The sequence below is a fragment of the Oryzias latipes genome, chromosome 21 (genome assembly GCF_053564925.1).
Source record: "Oryzias latipes strain Hd-rR chromosome 21, Olatipes_Hd-rR_3.1".
Taxonomy (NCBI): domain Eukaryota; kingdom Metazoa; phylum Chordata; class Actinopteri; order Beloniformes; family Adrianichthyidae; genus Oryzias; species Oryzias latipes.
The window spans coordinates 19,822,942-19,849,198 of NC_136257.1; the positions used below are offsets into that span (position 1 = coordinate 19,822,942).

At 39.9% G+C, this 26,257-nt stretch overlaps 1 protein-coding gene across 2 annotated transcripts in view; it reads right to left on the reverse strand.

The window, feature by feature from the left end:
* LOC101161682 (ephrin type-A receptor 6) overlaps nucleotides 1–26,257 on the reverse strand; it is a 203,896-nt gene that overhangs the window by 38,265 nt on the left and 139,374 nt on the right. For both annotated transcript variants that reach the window (XM_078939863.1, XM_023951152.2), the window contains 3 exons: nucleotides 6,554–6,678; nucleotides 5,509–5,671; nucleotides 3,530–3,638 (listed from right to left, as the gene is read on the reverse strand). In XM_078939863.1, the coding sequence (XP_078795989.1) occupies nucleotides 3,530–3,638; nucleotides 5,509–5,671; nucleotides 6,554–6,678 (397 nt within the window). The remainder of the gene's footprint in view (nucleotides 1–3,529; nucleotides 3,639–5,508; nucleotides 5,672–6,553; nucleotides 6,679–26,257) is intronic.

Sequence of the window (26,257 nt, forward strand, 5' to 3'; positions counted from 1 at the left end):
GCAGCTAAGTATTTTTAAAATGTGCAAAGAAAATCCAATGGTTGATATTTATAGTTTTTTTTTAAATGTGTCTAATACTTACATCATTTAAGTTTTTGCATATATGAAAAAAATATCAGACATTTTTTTTCTCCAACAGATTGCTAATAGGTAAACTTAATCTATGGAAACGTATGTTTGTACCAGGGAGGGTTTGTTTAGGACTTTGTACCACGGGCAAACAATCTTCAGGCCCCCCACCACATACTAAAGGAAACGGTCAAAATGACCATTCTCATGAAATAATTGTATAACTTAATGAGAATTACTTAATGAGTAGTACTTAATATTTTTACCTTTTCTAAAATTGAGCATAATGGTCCTTCATAAGTTACATTCTAAAAATAACCAGCAATAAAGAAAATCTGCAATGAAGCCAGCCTAGATTTTTTTACAAGTATGTATAGATGTTTTAACACCTTAACATGAGGCTGGCAACACTGAAAAAAAATCAGGAACATTTGATGGTTTACGTGATCAACATGATTTAGTTGATTCTGATGAGGAGACAATTTGTCAAACAGCTGACTGAAGTCAATTGTGTAAGCACATCACTACTGTGTAGTGTTGTATATTAGTGCAGGGCTGGTTTTCCCGCTGGAATTACGTCAACGGTTGAAGAGTAACCGTAGCCAAGTAAAAGAAATGTCAACACTGGTGATAAAGCTCCGGTGTTAACTGGTTAAGGCTGTTAAACCTCTCACACACTTGATAAACTTTTCTTGGACATGCATTAACACTTCACTCTATTTTCTCTTGTTTAAACTCTCAAAGTTCAAACTTTCACAGAAAAGATTAGTCCAGTAATATCAAATGAAACAAGGATCATCTTTGCAAGGTGATTGTTGAGACACAACATTATAGTGACAGTACATGCCAGAATTGACAAAAAGCACATGTGAATAAATTACATTACACAAAGAAAAAGAAATGAGACCTAAAACAAAAAAAACAGCATTAAGTGATTCCTGCCTATCACTCAAACTAACAAAAAAAATTCCCAAAATCCTGAGTTTTCACTATGAACTGCTGCGTTGAATAGTTTACTTTTTTCCAGAAAATACATTGTGTTTATTTTTAACACCATGGTAAATGGCTCTGCTACCCAACTGTATTACAACTGCAGTTGCTGCATTGTATGAAAAGATCACACTCACTGAGTAAAGTGATGTTTGTTCACGGTAGCAGAGGAAACACCTTGAGACATAACTGCTCAGCTGCAGGGAAAATGAAGCATTTTTTGGGAGTCCAGGGCCTTCCACACATCTTGTGGCCCTGGGTAACTGCACAGTTGCTCGAAAGGGTTCCAGGCACACTTAAAAGTCTTTATTAAAAAAAAAATTGAATGTGTTTCTTATAATCCAAAGTGTCTTAAATATGAATTAAATCTGGTTGTGTTTACTGATGTCGACGAGATTTTGAGAGATCCTGCCATTTAAATTTGGGTGTTATTGTGAAATCTCTAATGCAGCTAACATATAGCAGTGTCAGACTGTTTTTTTTTAACAAGGTTGAGAGTTCACGTAGTCACAGTAACATTTATTTTAGTGGTATCAGTATGTTGGGAGTTACAGGTATTATGAATATGCTAATGTGGCTAATGTGCAGCGGTGACGGACTGTGTTAGTTTGCGTTACTAACGAGGTCGGTAATTAGCACGGTCAATTTTGTTTTAGCCGTAATTGTATGTATTTTTACGTGTTGCAAACAAAGCTAGGAGTTGAAGGTATTGTGAATTGGCTGACGCTTCTAACGTGGCCAACATGTTATGTGTTATGAACAAATTCTAGAATTACTATGAATGTCTGACTGACTGACAGATATATCTTTGACTCTTTTATCTCGCTTAATGCACCTCATAGTTTGGTCCGCCTTCTGTACTGTATGACACAGTTCAAGAAAAGACCAGTCATTGACGGTGTGCCTTGAGATCTGTTGCGCCCTATAGAGCGGAAAATATGGTAATCCAGTCTTGATTCGTTTGCAAAAAATTTAATTGAAAGGAGACACCAGTATAACAGGATCTCCAACTAACTGCACTGAATCAATCAGCTTTTAAGCACCAGCATTATTATTCTATCACTTACATGCCACATCTTAAAATAGCATTAGATTGTTGTTTGTTTTTGTACATTGTAACCATATTCTAGCATGATGAATTTATGTATTCTATTCCAAATTTGAGCATTAGATATTGTTATAACAGCGAGAGTGAAAAATATACCAGAATGATACTTATTATGTGGGACAGCACATGCATTTTAGCCTGTTACAGCAGCTTCAATTTTAGAGCAGATCTGTGCATTTTTGTTGAGAACATGTTAAAAACAATGTTGAGTCACCAAACTCTACCCAACTTTACCCAAACTTCACATTCTTACACACCAAAATTTAGACTGTGCGTTTGTTTGTGAGAAGGTGGTGTTCAGTCGGCAGACTGACAAATGATTTATCTTTCCTTCCTTCGCTGAATAATAATAATATGTGGATACGCCTGTCTCCCTGTTTCATCCTTAAAGAGCACTTGTTTCTTGTATGAGCTGGATCCATTAAAAGAAAAAAATAGAAAATGAGGCCAATTATTCACACTCCTAACAGTCTAATTTAAATGGGGGATTGACAAATGCAGTTATTTCAAAACATAATGTAGAAATATTACATCAAACCTTTACTCAAACTCAAATGTTTGTGAATGCTGACATCACAATGGGAGAAAACATCAAAACACGAATGGAGGCAAATTCCCTCATTGTCCTCAAAAAATATTTCAAAATCACAAATGAAACCAAAACATGTGTCAGGGATATCCTATATAAATATGATGATATGGCCAAAGGCAGGCATGTGCACACATAGGGCCCTAGGGGGTGCTTGAGCAAAAAGTTAAAGAGCAAAAGTTTACTTTTGAAGATTCTTCTAAAATTTACATAGACATGTTCGTCACCCCCAGGCGACCAAAAATTAAAATGGTTGCTATGGAGATTAAACCAACATAAAAAACTTTTTCATGTTGGTTTTACATCTATTTGTAATGTGCAGCTATGACCAGAGAGGCTGGGGAAGAGAGGGAGAGTGATGGGGATGTAGCAGCCGCTCGGTCAGGGAGGCCAGCTTACAAGGGAGGGTCGAGGGCGGTTACCGCCTCTGGGCCATACAACACCACTTTCATTTTGGTTCAGACTGCAATTTCAATAAAAGTCTAATTAGAAAAGTAATAAAGTAAAATTAACCCAAGTTACAAATCTACTTGTGACCAGTTTCATAAATGCTGATTGGGGTTAGGGCCATCAACTCTGATGAGTTCAGGCCACACACACTGGAGGTCAGATGTGAGGATTTACCATGGCAACCGCTGAACAAAAAGGTTCCGACCTATTTGATAAATTCTAAGCCGCTTGCAATTTTGCAGAATTATGAACCACAGTCATTTGGGATCTTTTTTGTTAACAGAAATTTGTTTTACAAATTTGTAGAAGCAAGTTTCTCTTACCGTCCAGTAATGAGGAGGAAGAGGGTGAGGATGATGACAAGGGTGAAGCCACCAACTGCTGCCGTGACAATGACTAACACCTGGCCTTGATCAGAGGCGATGTCTGAAGCTGTAAGAAGCAGAGAATAGTTGACGGTAGGCTGAAAGCCTGGGTGACAAAGAAAAATGATTGTGTTGAGCACAGAATATATGGAAAAAAATGTGAAAAGGGGGAACATATGAGATGTTCATGTGGCAGGGAAGAATGAAAGAAACAAAGAGATGCGATGAGAAGCATAGACGATGGCTTTCAGAATAATCTGATTGGAAAAAGAACATTTTTATTAAACATCATCTTTAATATTCTTTCCCATCAATGCAATATACATATACCGGCTGAGTATTTCTGAGGAAACCCTATAGAGAGATACCTGAACAGCTCTTTGTAGAGCAGAAAACTCCTGTCAAGTTTTGTGCTGGAATGATTCATTTTCCGGCTGCTGTTTAATTAATTTTATTCATTCATGAAATTGTGATTTAGTCCGTGATCATTTGGTTAAATTGGGCTTATTTGATATTCATGATTTTCTCTTTTCTGTGTTTTGTCACAGGGCTAACGAATCCCAGATAATTGAAAGATGATTACTATTACCAAACGTATTCTATAATATTTCATGCTTAATGAATATGAATTGGAGATCAGAGTGCATGGTGGCGAGCCAAATGGCGAGGGCTCGTGTGGATGTGTGTTAGGAGTAGACGGTTAGGGGGAGATGTCGACGTGTGTCATTGTGCTTGATAAAAAAATGATTACACATCATTCAGAGGGGTGGTGTGGGGGGATTCAGCGAAACTGACAGTGGTCAGATGACGATTTTCAGTTTCACACTCTCTTCACATCACTTACTAAACAGATGTGTTCAATTGATCCAGCTGAAATGAGGTGTTCGAGTATCAAAATAAAAGGAGGGAGGTGCGAGACTGAAATGAAAATAAGACACTTTAGTGACAGATGCACAGGTGGCTGGAAAACGCCAAACAAAACAAGTGCGCTGACATTGACTGACAGGCAGACAGACAGACTGAAGAGAGCGACAGGAGCCAAATCCACCTTCTCTCACACAGATAAAAGGCCAGGCAGAACAAAAGCTTGGCCGGGCAGCCTCTAATCTGCAGATAGAGCAAAAGCTCTGCAGTTTTGGAAAGGAGGGGGTTTCTGTGAAGCCAAATCACCTCTCAACAATACCTACCTCAACATAAAAGGGCAGCTGCACCTTTGTGTGTTGTGCCTATGTTGTAAAGGTACAACTCACTAGTAAACATGTATAGAAAATATGAAATCAAAGATTAAGGAAATTTCTTCCTGATCGTTTTAAGAAATACACATAATTATCGTTTGCAGCTTCATCTCGAGGGCAAAAATCTATCGAGAAATGTAAATCTAGCTGTAAAGATGGAAAAATGTTGTAGCTACACTTTAAACTCTGCAAAAAGTTCACACTAAGAAAAAAAAAGCACATTTAGTGTCTTTCAACTTTAAACAATAACTTTTTATTTAAAAAAGATTCAATAGAATTTTGTTTTCTTTTAAAAAAAACCCTCAAATTCTGTGACTGATATATAGTTTGGTTCACTAATTAATACAAAATGAAATAAAAAGAAAAATCATGTATGACTTGGTGATAACAAAAATTTAACAGAAATAATAAAATAAAAAATTTTTAGGTGTGTCTTTATGAAACAGAAAGATAAAACAAATCTAAATGAATATGTAATTATAACTTATACTGAACCTAAAGTTAACTTTAACCTTATAGCTGTTTGTACAGATAAAAAAACGTATAAATCATATATTTCTTATTCAAAAATGAAGACGTACATGTTTGCAAAAACTAGATTCAATTTTTTGCCATAGTAAAAATACATTAAAGTAGTAAAACCAATAATGGTCATTAAAACTTTTCTCAAATAACTGGTGGTAGAAGGTTTGGGCTACTTACAGTCTCCTGTAGTTTGGTATTCATATTTGGAGGAGTACGAGCTGAATCCACCTGATGTCCGGGTGCGCACGCTGAAGACATACCAGGTGGCTGGAAGTAACCCAGAAACGATCACACTGGGCACCTTGGTGCGTGTTGACGAGAAACTCAACTGCTCGTGCTCCTGTGATGGACATCAGACTGAGGCTCAACAAAGCTTTATAAAAGTTAAGATTAAGCTTTAAGATGTTCAACATTTTTTGATGCATTATGTTATTTTTAAAAAACAATCAATTACTTTTATGTACTGTTTATTTAACTGAAAAGCAAACATGATCATGGAAACATAGTCGTGGTTACATGTCATGAGATAAAAAAAAAATAAGAGGGGGTTCTGCTGATTTAATTTACTTGAGTTAACTTTACCTTAGTAAAAAAAACAAAAAGAAACTTACATAAACTTTAGAATTTCCTGATTAGTGGCATTCAGATGTTTACATTCAGTGCCAAAAAAAAACAGCTGGTATATTAATCCATAAAAAATATAATGTATATAATTATGACCATCAATTCAAAAAAGCCTGAAAAACCTAAAGAAAAACTGTTTGGAGTTCATATTAATAAAAAAAATCTGAAACAACCGGTTATCATAAATGCATATTCTGTTAGTTCTTTCCATTCTTAAACTGTTGATAATAAAATTCAGGTCACACATGTTTTTTGTTTTGTTCTGAAGAATCGAGTATTATGCCGTTGTAAACAGCTTGCTAGCCCAGTTTAGGCTTGCACTTGGGTTTGCAGAGTTATATGCCCAGAAACCACAAAACTTTAAAAAATAACTTCTGTGGACAAAATGAGCAAGGTGGAATTGTTTGAGCACACTCTGCAGCTCCCAGACATAGACCTTTTCTGGACGGATTTTCTTTTTCTGTAACTCAACCTTTATTTTATTTTATTTTTTTTAATTTGCTGAACCTTTAGGAAACACGTTAGGTTATCCTTTATTTGGAAACGGAATCAAGGCTAAATTAACTTATATTTACCAACAGTTAGTACAAGACTCTACCTTCTCGTAGTATTTGACCTCATACTCTAGAACAGGAAGTGTTGTTTCCTCGGGCTGCTGCCAGGAGAGAGCAATGCTGTTTGGAGAAGCCCAGTCTTTCTTGAGATTACCAATCAGAGACGGACCTGCATCAAAGACACAAAAATGGGGAGACAATTATTGAATGTTCTGATTTAATCTTTAGTCTAACGATCAAACTAGATAGATAGATAGATCTTCATTGTCACTTTCCACATGTAAAATGATATTAAATATAAACATGTAGGTTATGTGCATACAGTGATTGAGTAAAAAAATCACTGTAGAATTATATATATTAGATTTAAAAATTAAGATTTAAAAATTAAGAGAATAAAAGCCATTTTGACAATAAGAGGGTAAAAGAAACATATTGAAGTTAAAAAAATAAACACATAAATAATCAAATATACGTTCAGTATATTATGGTTAAAATTTTGAAACTGATAAAAGTGATGAATGTCTCGTTAAATATGATTGAGTCTCTGGGAATTGTCATGCACACAGTGATGATTAGTTGAGATGATACAGGTCTTAACATGCATGAAGCTTTGTCATACTCATCCTCAACTGTGTTTGCAGTACAAAGTAATGAATGCCTTGCGAATAATCAGAACTGAAGTAGAAAGAAGTAAATGCAGTCTGCTGGGATTCATTAAACACTAGGGTATTAAATTATGGTACATGTATGCACGGTGGCTAACAAACACTGCTACAACAATGGCCCTGTACTCCATTACCGCTAAACAGCTGCATGCTTACATTGATCTTGAGGCTACTATTTAACTATCTTTACCCACAGCCTCACAAAGCCACCATTGTGGTTGCTAACTTCAGTTGTGGAGAACCAGACGACTCCAGTGAGCAATGAAAATGTGCTTTGAATGCAGAATTAGGACTTTTCTTGGTTCTATCCTGTAGTTATTGTGGTGTGAAAGTGTTAGTTATCATACAGCAAGGTTCTGCTCAACCATTCTCATTTAAAAGGAGCTTTTAAAGTCAGTGGAAAAAGCTTTCTTGAAGCTATTTCACCCTCTCATGATATCATGTGGTTCGTTTTGAAAGTAAGTCCAAAACATCTCCCTTTATTTGACTGAATTGCATTAGCTTTGCTCTATGAATTTTTCCTGTGTAAATAATTGCATTGAGTCCCCAAGAGAGGTCAGCAGATAACACTGCCCTGAGAGTCATTTCTATATATTATTTCATCTGCTATAATAGTACTAACTCATTACAAGGGTTCAAAATACAGGCCTTCTTTTCTCCTGTGGGTTTAAGGTGAAATTATAACATACTCGATTTCACTTATTCTGCAAGAAGAGTATGCCTGAGAAAGCTGCTCTGCTCTTTTTCTCAATCTGAGTTAGTGAGGCATGAAGCTTCAGGGTAAAAGAAAAAAAGAAAAAACGTCTGGCATTGGGGTGTATTCTGAGGGTTTGGGGGTTCATTAGAAATGACAGTGTAATGATGAAGGCTTGGGTGTTGAGGCCAGACTAAGCAGCAGCAAGCAAGCAGACGCAGCGCTTGTTTCAAAAGTCTAAAAAAGCTGTGCCAAACCCTGCAGGATTTTCAGTAAAACAGTTGATAAAGACCTGTACACACCGGGACGAATATTCGCCAGGCGTTTTTCGCCAGCGTTTTTTGCCACGTTTTTTGTGTTCACACCCAGGCGATTTTCGCTGACGATGAGCCGAGCGAACATGCAATTTCATTCCCTGACATTAGATGGCGCTTAATGTAAAACAGAAATACTCCTGAACACAAGGCTCTGTTTTGAGAGGCTTAACATCAAAATTTCCTTTAACCCTTTAACACTGGAAATGTTGCTGAATCCTGAATCAGAATTAACGTGAATCAGCTGATTCTAAACATGAAGAAAAGCGGTTTTGCATTTACAAACGTAAAGTGTTGCAAATTGGCGCGGAGCCGCTTTTCTCTGCGACAGATTCAGTTGATTTGCGTTGATTGAATAAGCACTTCACTACTGTAGTGTTGCATATCAACACAAAGCTGCTTTTCTCTAGTTTAGAATCCACTGGAATGACATTAATTGAATAAACAGTTGAAGAGTCGAAAGAATGTAAACATTGCAGCCAACTCTCTGGTGTTAAAGGGTTAAGTGTGATTGCCCTGCAAACACTTGCATTTGCAACAGAGAAGAGCAGCCTTGCGCTGGTATCGGTGCAAGTCCAATGTGAAAAAACATTTTCTCTGCGTCAAAATCAGCTGATTAACGTTGATTTTATAAACTGTAAAAGAGCTGGGCACTCTCCCTCTTTTTTTCATGCCATCATTCACCTCAACAGAACATAAACACACACCTGACCAGAGGTATTAGCTCACCTTGCACAAATAGTACCTGTGACAGAATGAAATTTTGTCACACATACTATTGTCATAAATACACATACACATGCACATGCTTTACTTGTGTTGGTTTGTATGCATGTGTGTGTGTAAACTGTGGTTGTGTTCAGTACATGTTGGCATGATTGAATGTGAAGCTTTTTGGAGCCAACGGGTATGATTGTAACATTTGAGCATGTGTGTGGACAGGCACCGCCCCTTGTGACTAACATATACACCAGACAGTAATGATGATAATCCTCCAGCATCTTGTTGCTTAACACCCCCCCCCCCCACCACCACCACTGCTGTCATCCTCCAGATTTCTTTATCTCCCCCTTTCTTCGGTGCCCTTACCCCCTGTCTCTAACATCCCTCCCTTCTTTCCTCTTCTTCTTTTCTGTCCGGTCCAACAAAAAAAGGATACAAATGTAATCAATACAAACAAGCTTAAATCACAAAAGGGGTTTATACAAATACACACCTTGAAGATCAAGAACCCCCTGTTGTGTCAGTAAAATATGGCCAACACAAGAGGCCTTCTTATCTGTCTCATCAGCTGTTGGACAGGACAAGTTAAAAAGAAAAAACAACTGTAGAAGAGTTAAAGTAAGTTCCAATATTACTCTTAAAAATTATGATGCAAGACATGAGACCTGTAGTACTTTGAAGTTACTTTCTTTAAAACCTATGAAGAAGTAGAACATAAATTCTGAAATGACAAATGTACCATGAAGTATTTCTTTTTTAAAAGAAGGATGCATGATGTAATACTATAATGACTACCATAATAATATTATTGTTTTTTTTTTAGCTAGGTGAAGCAACTCTCAGCTTTAGTCCATAAAAATAAAAATATAGGCTTTCTACATGAAAAAGGAGGACAAAACAGAGAACTTTAGACCTATAACATTATACTTTATTACCGCAAATAATACAGATATATTTTATTTTTGTAAAGATGTGACTCCCAAACATGGCTATGACCAGTATGACTAACATTCAATTATTAAATCTGCCACAGAATAAAAAATGCAATCTAACAGCCAACTCAGAACATTAGCAGAGTTCAAAACTTGATGACCAAGGAAAAGCAAAGTACCGGTGAGATGCACAGTCCAGCATCTTGTATTAAGCAACAGTCACTTTCAAATTAAATGCATTGCTTTGCTTGACTTCTCCTTAATAACCATCAACTTGCAAGGCATTTAGAATTGGGTAGGTAGTCTGAAATGCTGGTGAAACCTGAACAGTATAATGTCACGCGTGACTTGAAACTGCTTACACTATTAGCATAGTCATCAAGCTCAAAGGGCAAGATGTGTGTGGGGGTTATGGCTATGCCCACATGCATACATATGAGCACATTGCAATGTTCAAAAAATAGATATGCAGTGGCTGAAGAGCAAAATAAACCTGTTTAGGAGAAATTAAAAAAAAAAAAACTAAAACATCTGCAGCACTCATCAACTCCCACACTTCACTCCTATCTACCTCTTCCTCCACAATATCCAGGGGAAAGTCTTCCCAGCGGGATCAGAATTTGTCTAACAAAGCCCCATGTTGGTGCTGTGGCGTGCTGCGTGTCCTCCTCTGCTTATACCAGCTGGGCACGACTGCCACAGCGGGGCCGATGTGGTTTGTGGCGAGAGTCGTGTCAGGGAAGTGCTATTCTAAGACGCAGCAAGATCATTGGCATCTGCTGTTAGCATATTGTGCTCTGATAAGAAACAATAAACACAGCCTCAGTTTAATCTCCTCCTGACTCACAGATTCAAATCAGCTCAGCAGAGTGAGCCTCTCGTGATTTGCGTTGATAAACTGGGGAGCACGTACACATGAGAGCAGGGAGGGAAAACAACATGGTTTTTGGACGCTGTTTTCCATTCGGAAGAAAATTCAGGTAAAATATAGCAGCTCTGGCTACTCGTCACAATCAAAGTTTTGGAAACAAAATCAGCATCAATATTGTTTTGCATCTTAAGTCTCCATTGAGATGCTAACAGTCTTAATTGGACTTTTGTAGCTGATCATGCTGTCAGATAAATGTAATTCTGCTGACATTAATTTTCCCTTTTGGGAATTTTTTTCAAGCTCATTATGTACCGGTATAAATCCTATAGAGGTTGGGTAGTTTGCATAATTTATAGAAGGAGACCGAACAAACTCACACAGCAAGTGCAGGTGGAGACTCGCTATTTATTTCCAAAGGCCTCCTGCCTTTGGAAAGACAACACTTTTTTCAGGCACTGACAAGACACCTTGAGGACACACATCAATTGCCTTTAATGATTCTGTATGTGGGCTATTAAACCTGCTGCATGAAATCTGCCAGAGGAACTCCCTATGTATCCTTGGGATGAAGGAGAACTGGAAAGCCATTAGAACCAGCAGTCAATTATGATACCCCATGGATGGATTTTTCAGTCGAGCGTGGTTGAGCTCAACACAAACTAATGGGGAGTCTTTAAATGAGCTTGACCTGCATATGATTTTAATTAGCTTTCCTGCCCTAAAGGCTTCCATTAACTGTTTAAAAAAAAATCAATAGAGTCACTATTGATGCTGTGTGAGAGCTTAAACGATGTCGTAACACTTCGCTGATTCCATGTTGATAAAGAGCCAGAGTACCAAAGAAACACAAACACAATATGGAAACTCTTGTTTACAACACTCACATTGATGTGCCTCCTCTCTCATTGTTTGTCTAATGTCACCAAGGGGACATTTTCTGGGAAACATAAAATCTGTGCGAGAGAGCAAGTGCTCAAAATATTCGAATGCCTTTCACTCCGTTTTGACTGAATTTGCTCAGTTTATTTCCTTGTAAGTCCTCTTTAGGACACTTGTCAATTTAAAGTGCTGTTTCCAGCATTACCATTGACTGTGAGGTTTTTCTCTTTTTTATCTGTGCAAATGGCTCTTTGTTTAGAAGTGGAGTGCTTAGAACATCCAGGCAAATTTCCTCATTTTATTCTCAGATGACACATCGGGCATGTGAACGTGCATATGGTGTTCACACTGGACTCTCGATATCCTGATATTAGGGCATTTACTCACAGTTGGAAGAGGCTTGTTGCAAAATGTTGAAGCTAACTGTGCTCTAGGCTTTTTCTTTCACAGTTCTATTCCGAAATATGAAAGACTCAGTGTCATAAAATTCCAGCCAGACACAAACTCCAATTGTTAATTTCTCCTCCAGGATGAATTTTCTAATGGTTGGCACTTCCGTAAATTAAAAAAGGATGCCACCAAATCGTCACTGCTAAATCTGAGTCCTTGTTTCATCATTGGTTTTGCGTGTAGAGCCCAAAAATGGACTTTAAAAAAATTGTGTAGCGACACGAGCACGTGAATTTTGAATGTGGAAGCTTGAAACATGCACATTTACGTAGACTTTTCATCGGCAATGGTCACTTGAACGCACCTTTCTGAGCACGTTGTAAACGGAGCTTAACCTGTAAACAACTCACCTGGACACTTGTAAAGGTAAATATGTTTTTGCTCATCGCAGAGAGGTTACAATCACAATTACCATGTAAATATAGTATACCTTTACGGACAAAGATGGGGAAAAGTATTATCGTCACAGAATTAACAGGACATTTATTTGTAAAAAAGTGGGAAGCACCTGGAAGTCCAAGGCCACGATTCTTGCCTAGATAATGATAGTTTGCTCTCTCTGGGTGGGGAGAGGGCTCCCGCTTCAAGTGAAGGAGTTTGAGTATCTAAAGGTTTTGTTCATAAGTGAAGGATGCATGAAGCGTGAGGTTGACAGGCGGATAGGTGCAGCGGCTGCAGCAGTCGCTGTATCGATCCATTATAAAGAAGAAGGAGCTGAGCCCAAAGGCAAAGCTCTCGATTTACTGGTCAATCTATGCTTCTACTCTCACCTACAGTCATGAGCTTTAGGTCATGACCAAAAGGATACAGCCCCGGATACGAGTGGCTGAAATGATTTTCTCTACAAGGTGGCTGGACGCTCCCTTAAAGATAGGTGGAGGAGCTAGGTCAACATGGGAGATCAGAGTGGAGGTGCTGCTCCTCCACATTAACAGAAGCCAGTTGAAGTGGCTCCGGCATTTCCTATGGATGCCTCCCGGACATCACTGTGGGGAGGTATATATTAGGGCTGGGCATGTTTACTTGCTATGAATGTGTTGATACATTAATAAATTACACAAATCATTCATTTCATGTTTGTGTATTGACCCTAAAAACCCCTCTTTAATCTGTGGCAGCAGAGGCTTTATCATTTTCTTTTTTTTTTAACAGGACTGTTTTTATCTGACCCCCCCCCCCCCCCTGAAATCCACTGTTAGCGCTAACACAAACTCATGAATATATATATGTTTTGTAATATACAGAGTTTTAAATAACAAGATCAGGAAGTCAATTAGACTCCAGTACTGTGCATTTAAAAACTTGATTTAGATGCAATTAAACAGTTTATCAGTCCAAACATTCAGCTTTAAATAACAACAGCATCAAGTTTTAATGACTGAGATTTGCTAGGCTAAATTGGTATAATAAAGGAGGTATATGAAACTTGAAAAGAAAAGTTAAAGTATTTGCCATCATCAGATACTTTTTTCATTCTTACTGCTGTTGTTATAGTATCTAAAATATGGATTCCAGTCTAGTAGTAAATGCGTCATTTTGATTTTTAATGCGTAAAAGATGTCTTTTATCATTTAATCTTAGTAAAACTTGGACAAACTAAAAAGTTGTAAATGTAAAGCAGTAAATGTTGTTTTATTTATTAGTTTTTGTCTAATCTACTATACCGTTATCTCAAACAGGGATGCACATCACTGAACCCGTTGATGCTATTCCCTGACCCAGCATTGTTCTGTATTAAATAAATAAATATAATATCTGTTAACATCTTACTGCTCAGACAATGACTGACAGGTTCTGACTGCAGTTTAGATGTTGAAACAAAACAAAAAAAAGATCCTTTCTTTTTTTAACTGCGATTGAAATTAAACTTTAGGTTTAAATTAGTAAATTTTGCAGTCAACAATGCAAAAAATAATTCATAAAAAGTCATGTGACTAATCGGAGTAAAGAATTTAAAAATGTATACATAGAATATATTATTATAGAAACAAATAAAGGCTATCATTTCTTGCGATCTGTGTTTATGTCTACTTTTGGAAACAGTAGCGTTTCCTTTGCTTAGTGAGGCAATAAAGTATTTCAAAGTGCACCGCACAACATCTGAACACCTCTCTGTGATATTTGTCATGCTGCTATTATACCTACAGATCTTTGGAGGAAATGAAACACTGATATTTTGGGACAAAGCTCAGAAACAATGAGTTTCCACATGTGTGATCTTTGTTTAATGATCTTCAATGTGGTAAAATAAAACAGAATTTAAAATAAGAACACTGGAAAGACAAAGTACAAAAAGTAGTGGTTAGTTTCTTTAATTTCATTCGTTTGTTTTTTTATAACTACTTTTGACTCCTTGACACTCATTGTTTAAAGATTATGGGAGAGGAAATTATTGTTCCTGGAGATTTTGCTTATCTGCTTTTGTTCTGAAAAACAAATGGATGCATTTATTCAAGCTCCCTGAGGTTGTTGTGAGGTTACAGTGAATCTTTAGAATCATAAGACCTGAATGCAGAAGTGTTCTACAGAAGAGAGCCAAATGGATCTACTTTAAAAAAAAAAAAAAAACAATAGCAAAAAACCCTTCTATGCCTCCACATTTAAATTCACTATTCACAAAAACAGTTTAGAAACCTCAATATACTATTATTTTAAGTTTTTTTATCTTGAAATCTGCTCTAAAGCGAGTGTGGATTTTCATTTAAAGCTGACATTTAAATCTTGGGTACCACAACAGCCTCACATGTCTTGGTCCAACCACTGTCCCATTTGTTTTGCCCACTATTGGGCTCTTTAACATTGTATTGGCCCAAGATCGCATTGACCCCAAAGTAAAAAAACCGCCTGTAAATGGATAAATAGAAACCGTTAGATTACATCACATCAACAGGTGACCATTCCTTTACAGTCAATGCTGTCAAAAAGCAGGTTGCTTGAAACAAATTATATTTATTTTGCTACTAAAAACTGCATTCCCTTTTTTGTATTTACAACTTTACTTTACACACATGTTTTACTTTTAATAATGCCTTCATTGGTGTCCAACCTGTGGATTTGACTCTACTCTAATGGGTTTCAAGCTTCTTCATGTCTTGTGCTACATCTATTCATAATAATGGGATTTATTGGACAAATATCCTACAGTAATTTCTTTTCTCCTGTTTTGATTTGAAGTTTCTTCTCTGGACGTGCCTAGTAGCGTCACAAAATCTCAGAAAGAAAAATGGATGTGACTCTTCTTGCATGAAATAACAGTCAACCAAATCTAAACTGGGGCAGTTTCATCCACTCCCCAGGCACACCTGCAGTCCACCCCTGTTGTGTTGCTTGTCTTCACTGTGACGGCACAGAGAAGCTTCATAGACTCCTTCCCACCATCCAGATGGTGGCTTTAACAACCCTGCGGACGATTTATCATTTGGATCTGCTGAGTACGGGGAGTTAACGGGTAATTAAAATCATCAGTCACACTATAAAAGCAGAGTTTGTGGTGGTAGAAAGGAAACGGAAAAAAGGGAAAAGACCGTTTGCCAAGAGTCATTTCTACACTTGTGCCTCAGCTTTCAGGTGTGATAAAATGAAAGTCAGAGAAGAAGAAAAAGAAGAAAAAACTAAAAACAGAGAAACGATAAAAGGATGGGGAACAAAGTCTGACTTTGAGCAACATTGACAAATACCTTAATTTAAACGTATATCCTTTATTGACAACCTGCTCCAAAGCATGAGGAAGGAGATTAAAGGACAAACGGATCCAATTTGAAAAGAAGTGTTGTCCACTTTCTCGTAGAGAAGCTTTGTGCGCTAGCTAGCCTGTCTGCCATTCTTAGGGTGCTGTCTTTAATAGGTCCCAGCTTGCCACTGATCCCTCTTGTTCCCACTTAATGGGGATGAGGAGAGGCAATGATGTGTGAGAAAGGCCAGTGAAACTGGCCTTATACTGGCCCATCACAATCAATACTAATTTGGCTTCCAACTCTCTTTCCCCAAAACTAATTAATGAGAAGAACGGAAGTATCTGGCTGCTGACAGCTGATTTCCCTGTCCACACTCGCACCTAACACCTTCTTCATTTCTCATGCTTTTACTTAAAAGCTTGATTATGGTTGAAACCAAGCATTCAAGATTGGGGTGTGATCTACTATGGATTAATGTGAATGTTCAAAGTCCTGCTGCAGCTGGCTTGAGGACGTAGCTTAAAGAAACGTGTGGTTACTATGACAATGTGTCCAGGTATTTTGTCAGTGGCTGTTAAACTGAGACATTGTGTGTGGTGATGGTTATAAACATTGTGTTTCCGTTTTTTAAACATCTCAGGGGTTTGTGTCAAAACGGGAATCAAATGCAGCGGTTGAAGAAAATGTCTGACTTAAGCAATCAACAAAAAATATTCAAAGTATTTTCAGTTTCACATGCTTCCTTTATCTCCTCTCCCGGTTGGAGTCCATGGAGACAGGGAATGAAGCGCTTCTGCTGCAGAGATGGAGTATAAATAGCAGTCGACCCTGCTGTAGCACCCACAACAGACTTACTGCAGCACAACACATTTTCCTATGGAGCAAATTCTCAAGCAGATCTGTCTGTACATGAGCCTGCTGTCAAAGTCAACCGTCCTGGAATAAAACACGCAACTATTGCGCAAATGTGTGAATAGGTCACACAGGAGAGCCTAGATGTGCTGCAGGGGGACGCACTCTGAAAACACTCAAAATGTCCAAGGTCAAGACAATCACTGGAAAGAGTCATAGAATCCCTGCATGGGTTAGTCACTTACAGCTTTGACAAATGTGTACCAAAAAAAAGGTCATTGATCTGCTGGAAAAATACTGTTTTCAGCTTTGTGTTCATTTTGTATGAATCTCCCTCTGCGCCCGTGGTGGTTTTCTCTGGCAGATCAGAGATACCTAAACAAACAAATGCAGAGTGATATGGCTAATCGGGATAACAAAAGAAGGCACATTTGAAAAGGGCACAATTCCACAGCTTAATAAAAAAAAATGAACATGCAGGAGAAGCTTGATAATAAAAAGCTTGAGAGTACATTTGATGTCTTACTAGGAATCCGTCTGATTGCTACGCAAAAGTGAAGAGGAAATTGTGGGAGCTGAACATAACTTCTGTGGCTGCTGATTTATCTACACAGTATTTAAAGGTCTGTGGAGATTTAGGCTGGAGCAGCCATCATTATGTCTGGTCTGAAGACGGGTGGCTAATGCAGCCTCATGTAGATGAACCGAACCAACAAAAGGGCATTGCCAGCTGATTTATCTGATGTTTTGTGCACAATAGCGCCACATTCTTGGGAGGGAATTCAAGGCGATGATTGAAGAGGGCTTTGAGGTGGGAGTTGAGAGGAGAAAACTTCAGAGAACATCCATCAGGACTGGCGCACAATGAATCCAATCACTAAGTATTAATGAGCCAATGCTTAAAATAGTTCTGGTTTTGAGGTGAAGTCAGGGGAAATGATCTTTGCAGGCAGGGAGAAGCTTCCTGATAAAAGCCGCAGCATAAATCATTTTGTGGAGCAAAGAGAGCTAATCTCTATTTTCTCAAAGTTTGCACCTGCTATGAACAGTGCTGAATAGAAATCTTTGGGAATACGTGTGCTCCCCAGTGACTGATGAGACAGGAAGTTACAGTATGCCTAGGAGACTGAGTGGACTTGGTTAACGGTGTGGTATTTAAATATTAACTCAAATAATAACCCACTCCCATGATCATTGTTTCTTTTTTTGGTGTTTTAAACAATATTTTGGCATTTTCCTGATAATCATAAAGATAGCTGAGGACACTTTTAAGATAAATTAAAAGAGGATCGGAGTGGGACTTTAGGCTAAACTAAAGTAAGAGTTTTTAGGCAACATATGATCTGTAATCTTTATTTCATACATTATAGCCACCATACACTTGTTTACCGATCTGCACATTTATGGCTAAAACCACCAATTTTGTCCGTGTACAGAAATGTTCATACACATTAGGCAACCCTTCTGAAATGCTAGTAAGTGGTGGAACTATTTTTTTATTTGTTTTTATAAAAAACGATGAAGACTTCCATGAAGACAAATATTTTATTTAACTCTTCTCAACAAGCACTGGGTGCTGCCACTAGAATACTAGTCTTAAGAAGCAAAATTGTCATCTGTTATTCCAAAATCTTCATGTGTTTTGTTGCTAAACCCTCCAATAAATGCATTTAAAATGACCAAAGGAAACACTTTTATCCATAGGCCCAATCACTTAAGCATGTACTTAAAGTTTGAGTAGTAATTAGTTTGACTTTTACTGCAACACTCCTATCTATTCTACTCATGGAGTTCCACGAAAGTCTACCTAATTTAAAAAGCACTACGAGCTAAAACTCATTGTAACCCATTCCTCTACCATTTCTATTTGTCAGTGTGTCAGACTTCTTTTGCTCCCCAAAAAAAAAAAAAAGAAAACAAAAAAACCCTCACCCGTTGTGTTCTCACTCTCAACATCTGTTGTTTTTCACGACAAATCAGTGGGACCCACTCTGAGCATTTCTACATGTTTGTGACTGTGAATGTGTGTGGCTGCCAGAGGTCGCGGGCATTAATATGAGGGGGCAGCGAGGGGCAGAAAATGGGAAGAGGGCAGCAGATGCCACAGGTCACAAGCTGCCCTCTGGGAAGCCAGCAAAACAAACTTGCCAGTGAAGGCTGTGAGCAAACACCTGCTAACAATGTAATTAAAGGGACACACATTAATCACGCTGACACACTAACACACACAAAACCACGTATATCATGCAAGCAACATTACTAAGCTCTTGGGTTTGAGGCTGCTGGACTTCTGTTTTTCTATCTTATTCTCAGTTCAGTCACATTTCATAGAATATGAATTTTCTTTTTAACTTCACTTGTAAATGAAAAAAATCGGGTTTTTTGAACCAGACATTTTTTTTGTTGCATTTGAAGAGAACTTTCTCCAACTGTCTTTATTCTCCCTAAAAGCATCCCCCTAAAGGGAACTGACAGGGTTAAATAGAACTACTGTCGACTTTCTTCAAAATTAAATGGACATTTAGCAAAATCCTCTTGTTGCTCTCTTACAGCTTTAGTGTGAAGAACAGGCATTTGTGCAAATATATCACAGAAAAAGGAAATAACTGAGCCCTCTGAAGCCTCATTTATACAGGAAAAAATGATGTACTGAAAAATCTACAGACCAGTCGACATTCATGGACCAAAGATCTTCTGACCTTTCTTTGACTGCTTCGTTTCTTTCTGAAACAGCAGCTCCTTTGGATATTTTTTCTCCTCACATAATTTGTTATCGTCTCAGACATTCATGGTTGGTCAATCACCATGTCAGCTGTGCACTCATCACATGATTGGAAAAGAATGTGAACAATTCTGAGTGATTCCTTGTAATACCTTTGTGTTGCTGTCATTTTACCTGTTAAAATCAATAAATGAAAAGTAATGATCTGGACCAGTATTATTTTAGATAGATTATTTCAATTTGTTCATTTTTTCAAATCAAAATACTAGACATGCGAGATTTCTGCAATCTTTATTTAGCTAAAAATGAATTCCAGGTATTCATGTACATAAAAAAGCAGAACTTTTTCTATAACTAAATAACCATTCTGAAAAAAATTGTTCAATTTAGATGAGATATTTCTAGGAGCTCAACTAATAAATCGCACAAAAAATATTTACTGGATATGATCTCGAAGTACAGAACAGAAATAAAAAAAAGAGAAAACTAGGAACCAACAAAAAATATTATCAGGTTCCTGGAAATCCAAATTTTTTCTTCATTAAACTGATGAGTTCATTGCTTTATACAGGCATTTGAAAAGATGGTAAAAGAGGAAAACAAGGTGTCCAGATGGATGCACTGACTGTTTTAGGTAGTAAGTAAAACATGAGCCGACCGTTACCTGCTAAGTCAGAATTCTCAAACGCTTATTTTCTTCACGAATTCTAAAGATTTGGTCCAACAGTAACAGCAGTTCAGTTCTCCTTTGCACACATCAGTTTTGCATCACTGCTGTCCAGAAATATATAGAATAAAAACAAAGATCTGCTCATGATCAAAGATTTATGTAGATTTGGTAAACTGAATACATTCTGTAGTGGAGACATGGCACAGATTGACAAAGTCTGCACCCAATCAGGATGCAGAACAGAGTTTGCTTAAAAAACAAAACAAGAAAAACATGCTAAATGGCACTTCAACAATTTGCAAAACAGTAAGACGGTGAAAGGTGAATCTTTTTATAGTGAGCAACCTCAACACATTTGATTTTCTGTGGCATGATTTAAGTGAGAAATGGAGGAAAAATGGCAATACATTTTACTTAATGAAAATGTTCCAAAGAAAACAAGCTACAGCAGCCCTGGGCCTGTTTCAGAAAGGAGGTTAAGTGTAAACTCTGAGTGCGTTAACTCTGAAATCCGTTTCAGAATGGGAGGTTTGTTAAACCAGAGAAAGCAGAGTAAGTCAAACCCGTTTCTGAAAGAGAGGTAACCTATACTCGGAGTCAGTGTCCATGGTTACTTATGCTGTGAACCTAACCTGGTCGGGAGCAGGTTTTATTCCCTAAACTCAAGGTTTCTGCCGGTCCCCTCCCCTATTTAAAGACGAAGCGGTATTTTTTGCTTTAACCTTCATTGCCCACATTTCCGTCACACAGAGACGGTCTAAGTGACAAGAATAGCTTGTCCTTTTTTGGAAGACCCAATAGACGAGGAGGCTGCATTAATTCGTAGAGAATTACATTTACGTCGTGCGAGGATTTTGAGACCTAGACTCGATTTTTTGTCATTTCCCCATACGTTTTTGTTTGAGCGTTACCGTTTTTCGTTGCAGTCAATTACATATATACAATGAAAACAACATTAGATATGTATTGCTATGTAGATGTTTCATATGTCAAATATTGTCAACAAAGCCTACATCCATGACATGCTCACATTTGACCTGATTGAATTATGTTTTTATACTTCATTTTTAGCTGCTGCCATGTTCTTTTAATTCCTGCAGGATTGCATCTACATGAAAATGAAATCAGGGACATTGAATTAGATTAATGTAACAATTACTTTTTGGAAACACAATTTGCTAAAACTGCTTAATTTCTTTATCCTGTATAAAGCTATACCAGTTGATCAATACAAGGGTAGACAAAAGTTCACTTTTAAAAACACAATTGCATGTATTAATATTAAACTGACCAACGTTTGCAAGAGGGGAAGGTTAACAAAAAAGTCCTCTAAACATTACCGACGTTAAATGCATTTTTCCCCCAGATTGGTTCTGTACACTATGCAGCATTTCATGCAATTACACCAGGAATAACACTTCAAAAGTACACCTAAATATCGCCATTTTTCATTTCACACCTTACGCTATTTAGAAAGTTATTACAGCCAATATTTTATAACAATAATTTAAATGCAAACTTGCGCATTAACTTGCGCAGCTATGTTTCCCACGCTAACTGTCTCTGTTTTGCAGATGCAGCGGTGTTGCTTTTCTTCCGGAATATGTGCTTATATTGACTGTAACTCTGCAGCAGCACGTCAAGTTCAGCTGGCGAAAAATACGCAGACCTCTTTGTTTTCCTTGGTTGCCATGGTGACTCGCAATATCTGCGCTCCATTGATAATGGCTTCTTATAGTCGCTGTGCGCACGCTTACCTCCGAATCAGTCCACTCAGAATTGATTGACCTAACTCCGATCAGCTTCTCTGAAACAGAAAACTCAGAGTTGTTAATCTCTCGATTGACCAACTCAGATTTCAAATTTAACCTCAGAGTTGGTTGAACCTCCTTTCTGAAACAGGCCCCTGAAGTCTAAATCACATCAACAAAACATATAAGGGATCAAAACAAGAGCTTTACGTTTTAGAAATCAAAACAAAAATCGCAACTTAAAAAATACATATATTTTCAGAAACCACAAGTAATTTCCAGAAAACAAAATGAAATGTTAAAAAATTAAACAAAAATATACAAACTTTTATGTAATTTAGATAACAATATTTCACTTCCGACAACAAAATGGGATGCGGATTTGAGCATCAGCACAGATGAAAGTTTTTGGTCAGAACTTTGTCTAAACACCTTTAAAATGACAAAAAATCCAAATCTGCAGCTAATCCATTTCAAAACTCTTCACAGAATTTACTACACTGGACAGAGGATGTTCAAGATGGGTCTCAGTAACTCAGACATTTGTCAGCACTGTGACAGTAATCTACCCGACAATTACATGCATGCACTATGGTTCTGCACGCCTGTCCAGGCTCTCTGGCAGCAGGTATGTGCCGATCTATCAGTCTGGCTTAAGGTTTCAATCACAGCTTCACCGTCACTTTGTGTGCTTGGTGACATGAGTGCCATCGATGTAGAAGGAGGATTAGCATCTATCATTTTCATAACTCTTTGCATTGCTAAAAAAACTATTTTAATAAATTGGAAAAGCAAAAAAAATATAAATATAAGTCAACACAGAAATCTGCTGCTTGATCATATCAGCTTGGAAAAAATGTCAGCCCAAAGTTCAAGTAACTTTGAAAGAATTCGGTCTCTCTGGTCTCCCATAGCTAACTCCGTGACTTAGGGGGTGGGGGGGGCATGGTCGTCGCTGCTCCTTGCCCTTCTGCCGTGGGCCGGGATGGGGGTCGGGGCCTCCGGTGCCTGGCCGGGGGTGGTGGGGGCTCCGTTGGTCGGGGGGTTGGGTCCGGCGCCTGGGTGGGGCGGCCTGGGGCGCTGCGTGGTCCTCTGGGCTTGGGTGTGGGGGTGCGTGGTGGGGGGTGGGGTGGTGGTCTGGCTTGGCTTGGGGGGGTGGTCCCTTTGCCTGTGCTGGGGGGGGTTGGCGGGGGGCGCTGCTTGGGGGGGGGGGGCCCAGCGGCGCTGGATGGGCTTCCCGTCTACACCTGGGGCTGGGATCGGCCCTTCCCTGGCTCTGGGGCGGGACGGGACAACCCTCTTGGGGCCCCCGGTCGCTCTGGGTGTCATCCGCTTCGGCTGCGGGGTCTGGGGGTGGGGTGGGGGTCTTGTCGGCCCTGTCCTGTGGGGGGGCATTCTGGGGGAGGGGGGGGGGGCACTATTGGTACGGGGCAGGGGGGGTTGACGGGTCGGGGTCTCCGCTGAGGCCATCGGCGGTTTCCCCGGCCGGTTGGCTGCCTCGGTCCCGTCGAGGCCTGACCAGAGCTCTTCTAGGGCCGGCGTTTGGGGGTGGGGGCCTGGGCTTGCTCCGGGGGGGGCCGGCGCTTTCTGGCTCCCCTCTCTCTGTGTGGGGGTGGTGGTGCTGGGCCTGGGGTGTCTGCGCCTCCGGGGGTGGGGCCCCGGGGCTGGGTGGGCCTGGCCCCCTTGCTGGGGGGGGGGCGGGGGACAGCTGTTTGACCACCGGGGGACAGTCTATCATCTGTCCCCAACTTACCCCCTTCCTCATATAACCTCATAATAGGGTGAGGGGGTGGGGGGCTTAGCCTGCGATGAGCCTTGGGGGGGGGGTTTACTAGGCAGTGACCCCCCTCCTGTGGTTGCCGTATGGAGTGGGCCCCCCCTCTTTCGGTTTTATTTGCACCTTAGACATGTAGGGCCCTTGGTAGGGGGGGTGATTGGACATCACTGCCAGCAAGCAGCGGATGTCCTCCTAGCACCCTACCCGCCAATTTTAACCGCACCTTAGACATTTAGGGCCCCTTGGTGGGGAGGGTGAGGGGACGTCACTGTGAGTAATCAGGAGACGTCCCCTTAGTGCCCTACCCGCCAATTTTAACCGCACCCCCCTTAGTACACACACCCCTCCCCCCTCAATATATACATCCCAACATAAACACACACACATGCACACACACACTCTCTCAAACACACATACACGCACACACATTTTGCAAGGAAGGTGGGACCTAGGACCTTCTGTCCCCTGCCTCTTCCCTGGTGGGGGGTACGGGCCCCTTTGCAACGGCGGCTGTGTCCCCGGGGTGCTGGCCTCCTGGGCCCGGCGGTGCTCTCTCCGCGCGGTGGGGGGGTTCACATTACATCTGAGCCGGGGGTGTTCGTGTCCCTGGGGGGTGGGTTCTGGTCCTTGCTCCTGAGTGCTGGGCCCCGCCAAATTTCCAACTGTGGCCGAGCCTGGTCGGGCCATATTTACAACACCCCTTGTGGGCCCTCTTTTTTCCCCGGGGTTCCCCCCTTCTGGGCGGGGGCGGCGGGCCCCTGCCTCGCTCCTCCCTGGACCAACCGTGGGCCGGGCGGGTGGCTGCCTGGAGTGCGGAGTGGGTCTCCCTTGGGGGGTCCTGGCTCGTACCTGGGGTTGGGGCGGGGGGATGCCCGGAACTCCTGGGTGGTGGTGGGGTGCTCGTCTGGGGCTGTGGGCGTCCTTCTCCGGTGGGGCCCTGCGTTGGGTTCTCCCGGCGCGGCGGGGGGGCTGCTCTCCTGGTTGGGCTGGGGCGGCGCCCTCTTTCCCTCCGTGCCTCCCTGCTCTCTGGCTCTGGGGGCCTTGCGGCGGCCCTGCTGGCCCTGGCCTGGGTGGCGGGCTTGGTCGCCCGGGCGGCGGTTGTTCCCTGCCGGTTCCCGTGTGGCGTTGGGGGGATTCCGGCTGCCGCTGCTGGTGCGGTGGGGGTCTTGGGGTGGGGATGGCTGGGCACTCTCCCTCCTTCTTTTCACGTTCCACCATCCATTTTAGAAGAACATAAACACTCACCTGAGCACAGGTGTTAGCTCAACAGACTGAATGACTGAAATATTTCACACTAGTTGGTTTTAAGGCATAAGTATGCGTGTGAACACTATCTGTTTTGTGTACATGTCGACAGGTGGACATTTTTGCAACTAACAGGTGTGTTTATAACATTTGAGTGTGTGTGTGGACAGGCTCCGCCCTTTTTTTTTGTTTTTTTTTTCATTTGAACCTTACCATAATGATTAACAACCAGTAAACTTGCTGCTTTATGCTGCTTCATGGTCTTATCCCCCTTCCCCTCCTATTATCACCCCCTACCCCCCCTCTCTCTAACGTCCCTCTCTCTTCTTCCCCTCTTTCCTTTTCCGTCCGGTCCAACACCAAAGATTTTCAGACATGTTTGAAATTAATAAAGTTTGGCCTCAATTACAAAAGGGGTTTATTCAGACATACCTCTGGTTTGTCTGAAGATTAATAACCCCTCTTGTTAAAGTAAAATATGTCCAACCCAAGAGGCCCTCAGCTCTCATCTGTCTGCCTAGCTGTTGGACAGGACAAGTTAAAAAAAAAAAAAAAAAAAAAAAAAAAAAAAAAAAAAATTAAACAAAAGATGAAATCAGAAAAAGTAGGTGCTATTGGATATCCTATGGGACATTGCTGATTGGATAATGATGTTTGATGTTTACAGTAGAAGGAAAGCAAAGAGATGTTTATCCTGAACGGTGGTAAAGCTCTGATTGAACAATCACCGGATTTTTGCAGTGGCTGGGGGCAGAAACTTCAAGAAATATCCTTTCTGATATTGATGATATTGTCATGCCAAATAACTTCCACTTGAAAAAATGAACAAACATCACCGTTCAATCAGTTATGTACCATAGTACCTATCTTTTCCAGATTTTATTTTACGTTGTTTTTAAACATTTTGTCTTCTGGAAATTTTGTTTTCCAAAACATTTCCTTTTTATTTTGTTTCATTTTTGGATTTGCATTGGTTTTGATTTCTAAAATGTAATATTTTTGTTTTAAGTTTTTAATTTTCATTTTGATCTTTAATAGGTTTTTGCTTTGAGTGATTTGTTAATGTGATTTGCACTTCAGGGCCACTGTAATAAACACTATACAAAGTACACATAGTGATGGTTTGGTGGTCTTCAAAATTTAGATGTTAAAATGTCAAATAGGAAAGCAATCATTTGTTGTTATAGCGAATAAATGTCAGCTTAGATAGATGAGTCATTTATGTAAGGGTTAATGGCTGACGAAGTGTGCATTATCACTTTTTAACGCACGCCGTGGACGCCTGAACTGTCCGATGCGAAATGCGTTAAAAAGTGATAATGCACACTTCGAAGGCCTATACCAGGCTTATACCATGGTCACTTAGAAAATAAATAAATAGTTACCAGTTTTTAGTCCTTAATTCTTGTTTTCCTTCCAATTTGGATCGCTTTTCTGACAAAAGCACACGCACCACGTTATATATGCTGATCTTTCCGATGGGTTGAATAAAGCATCAGTTCAGAGAGAAAGTTCACCTATTACCA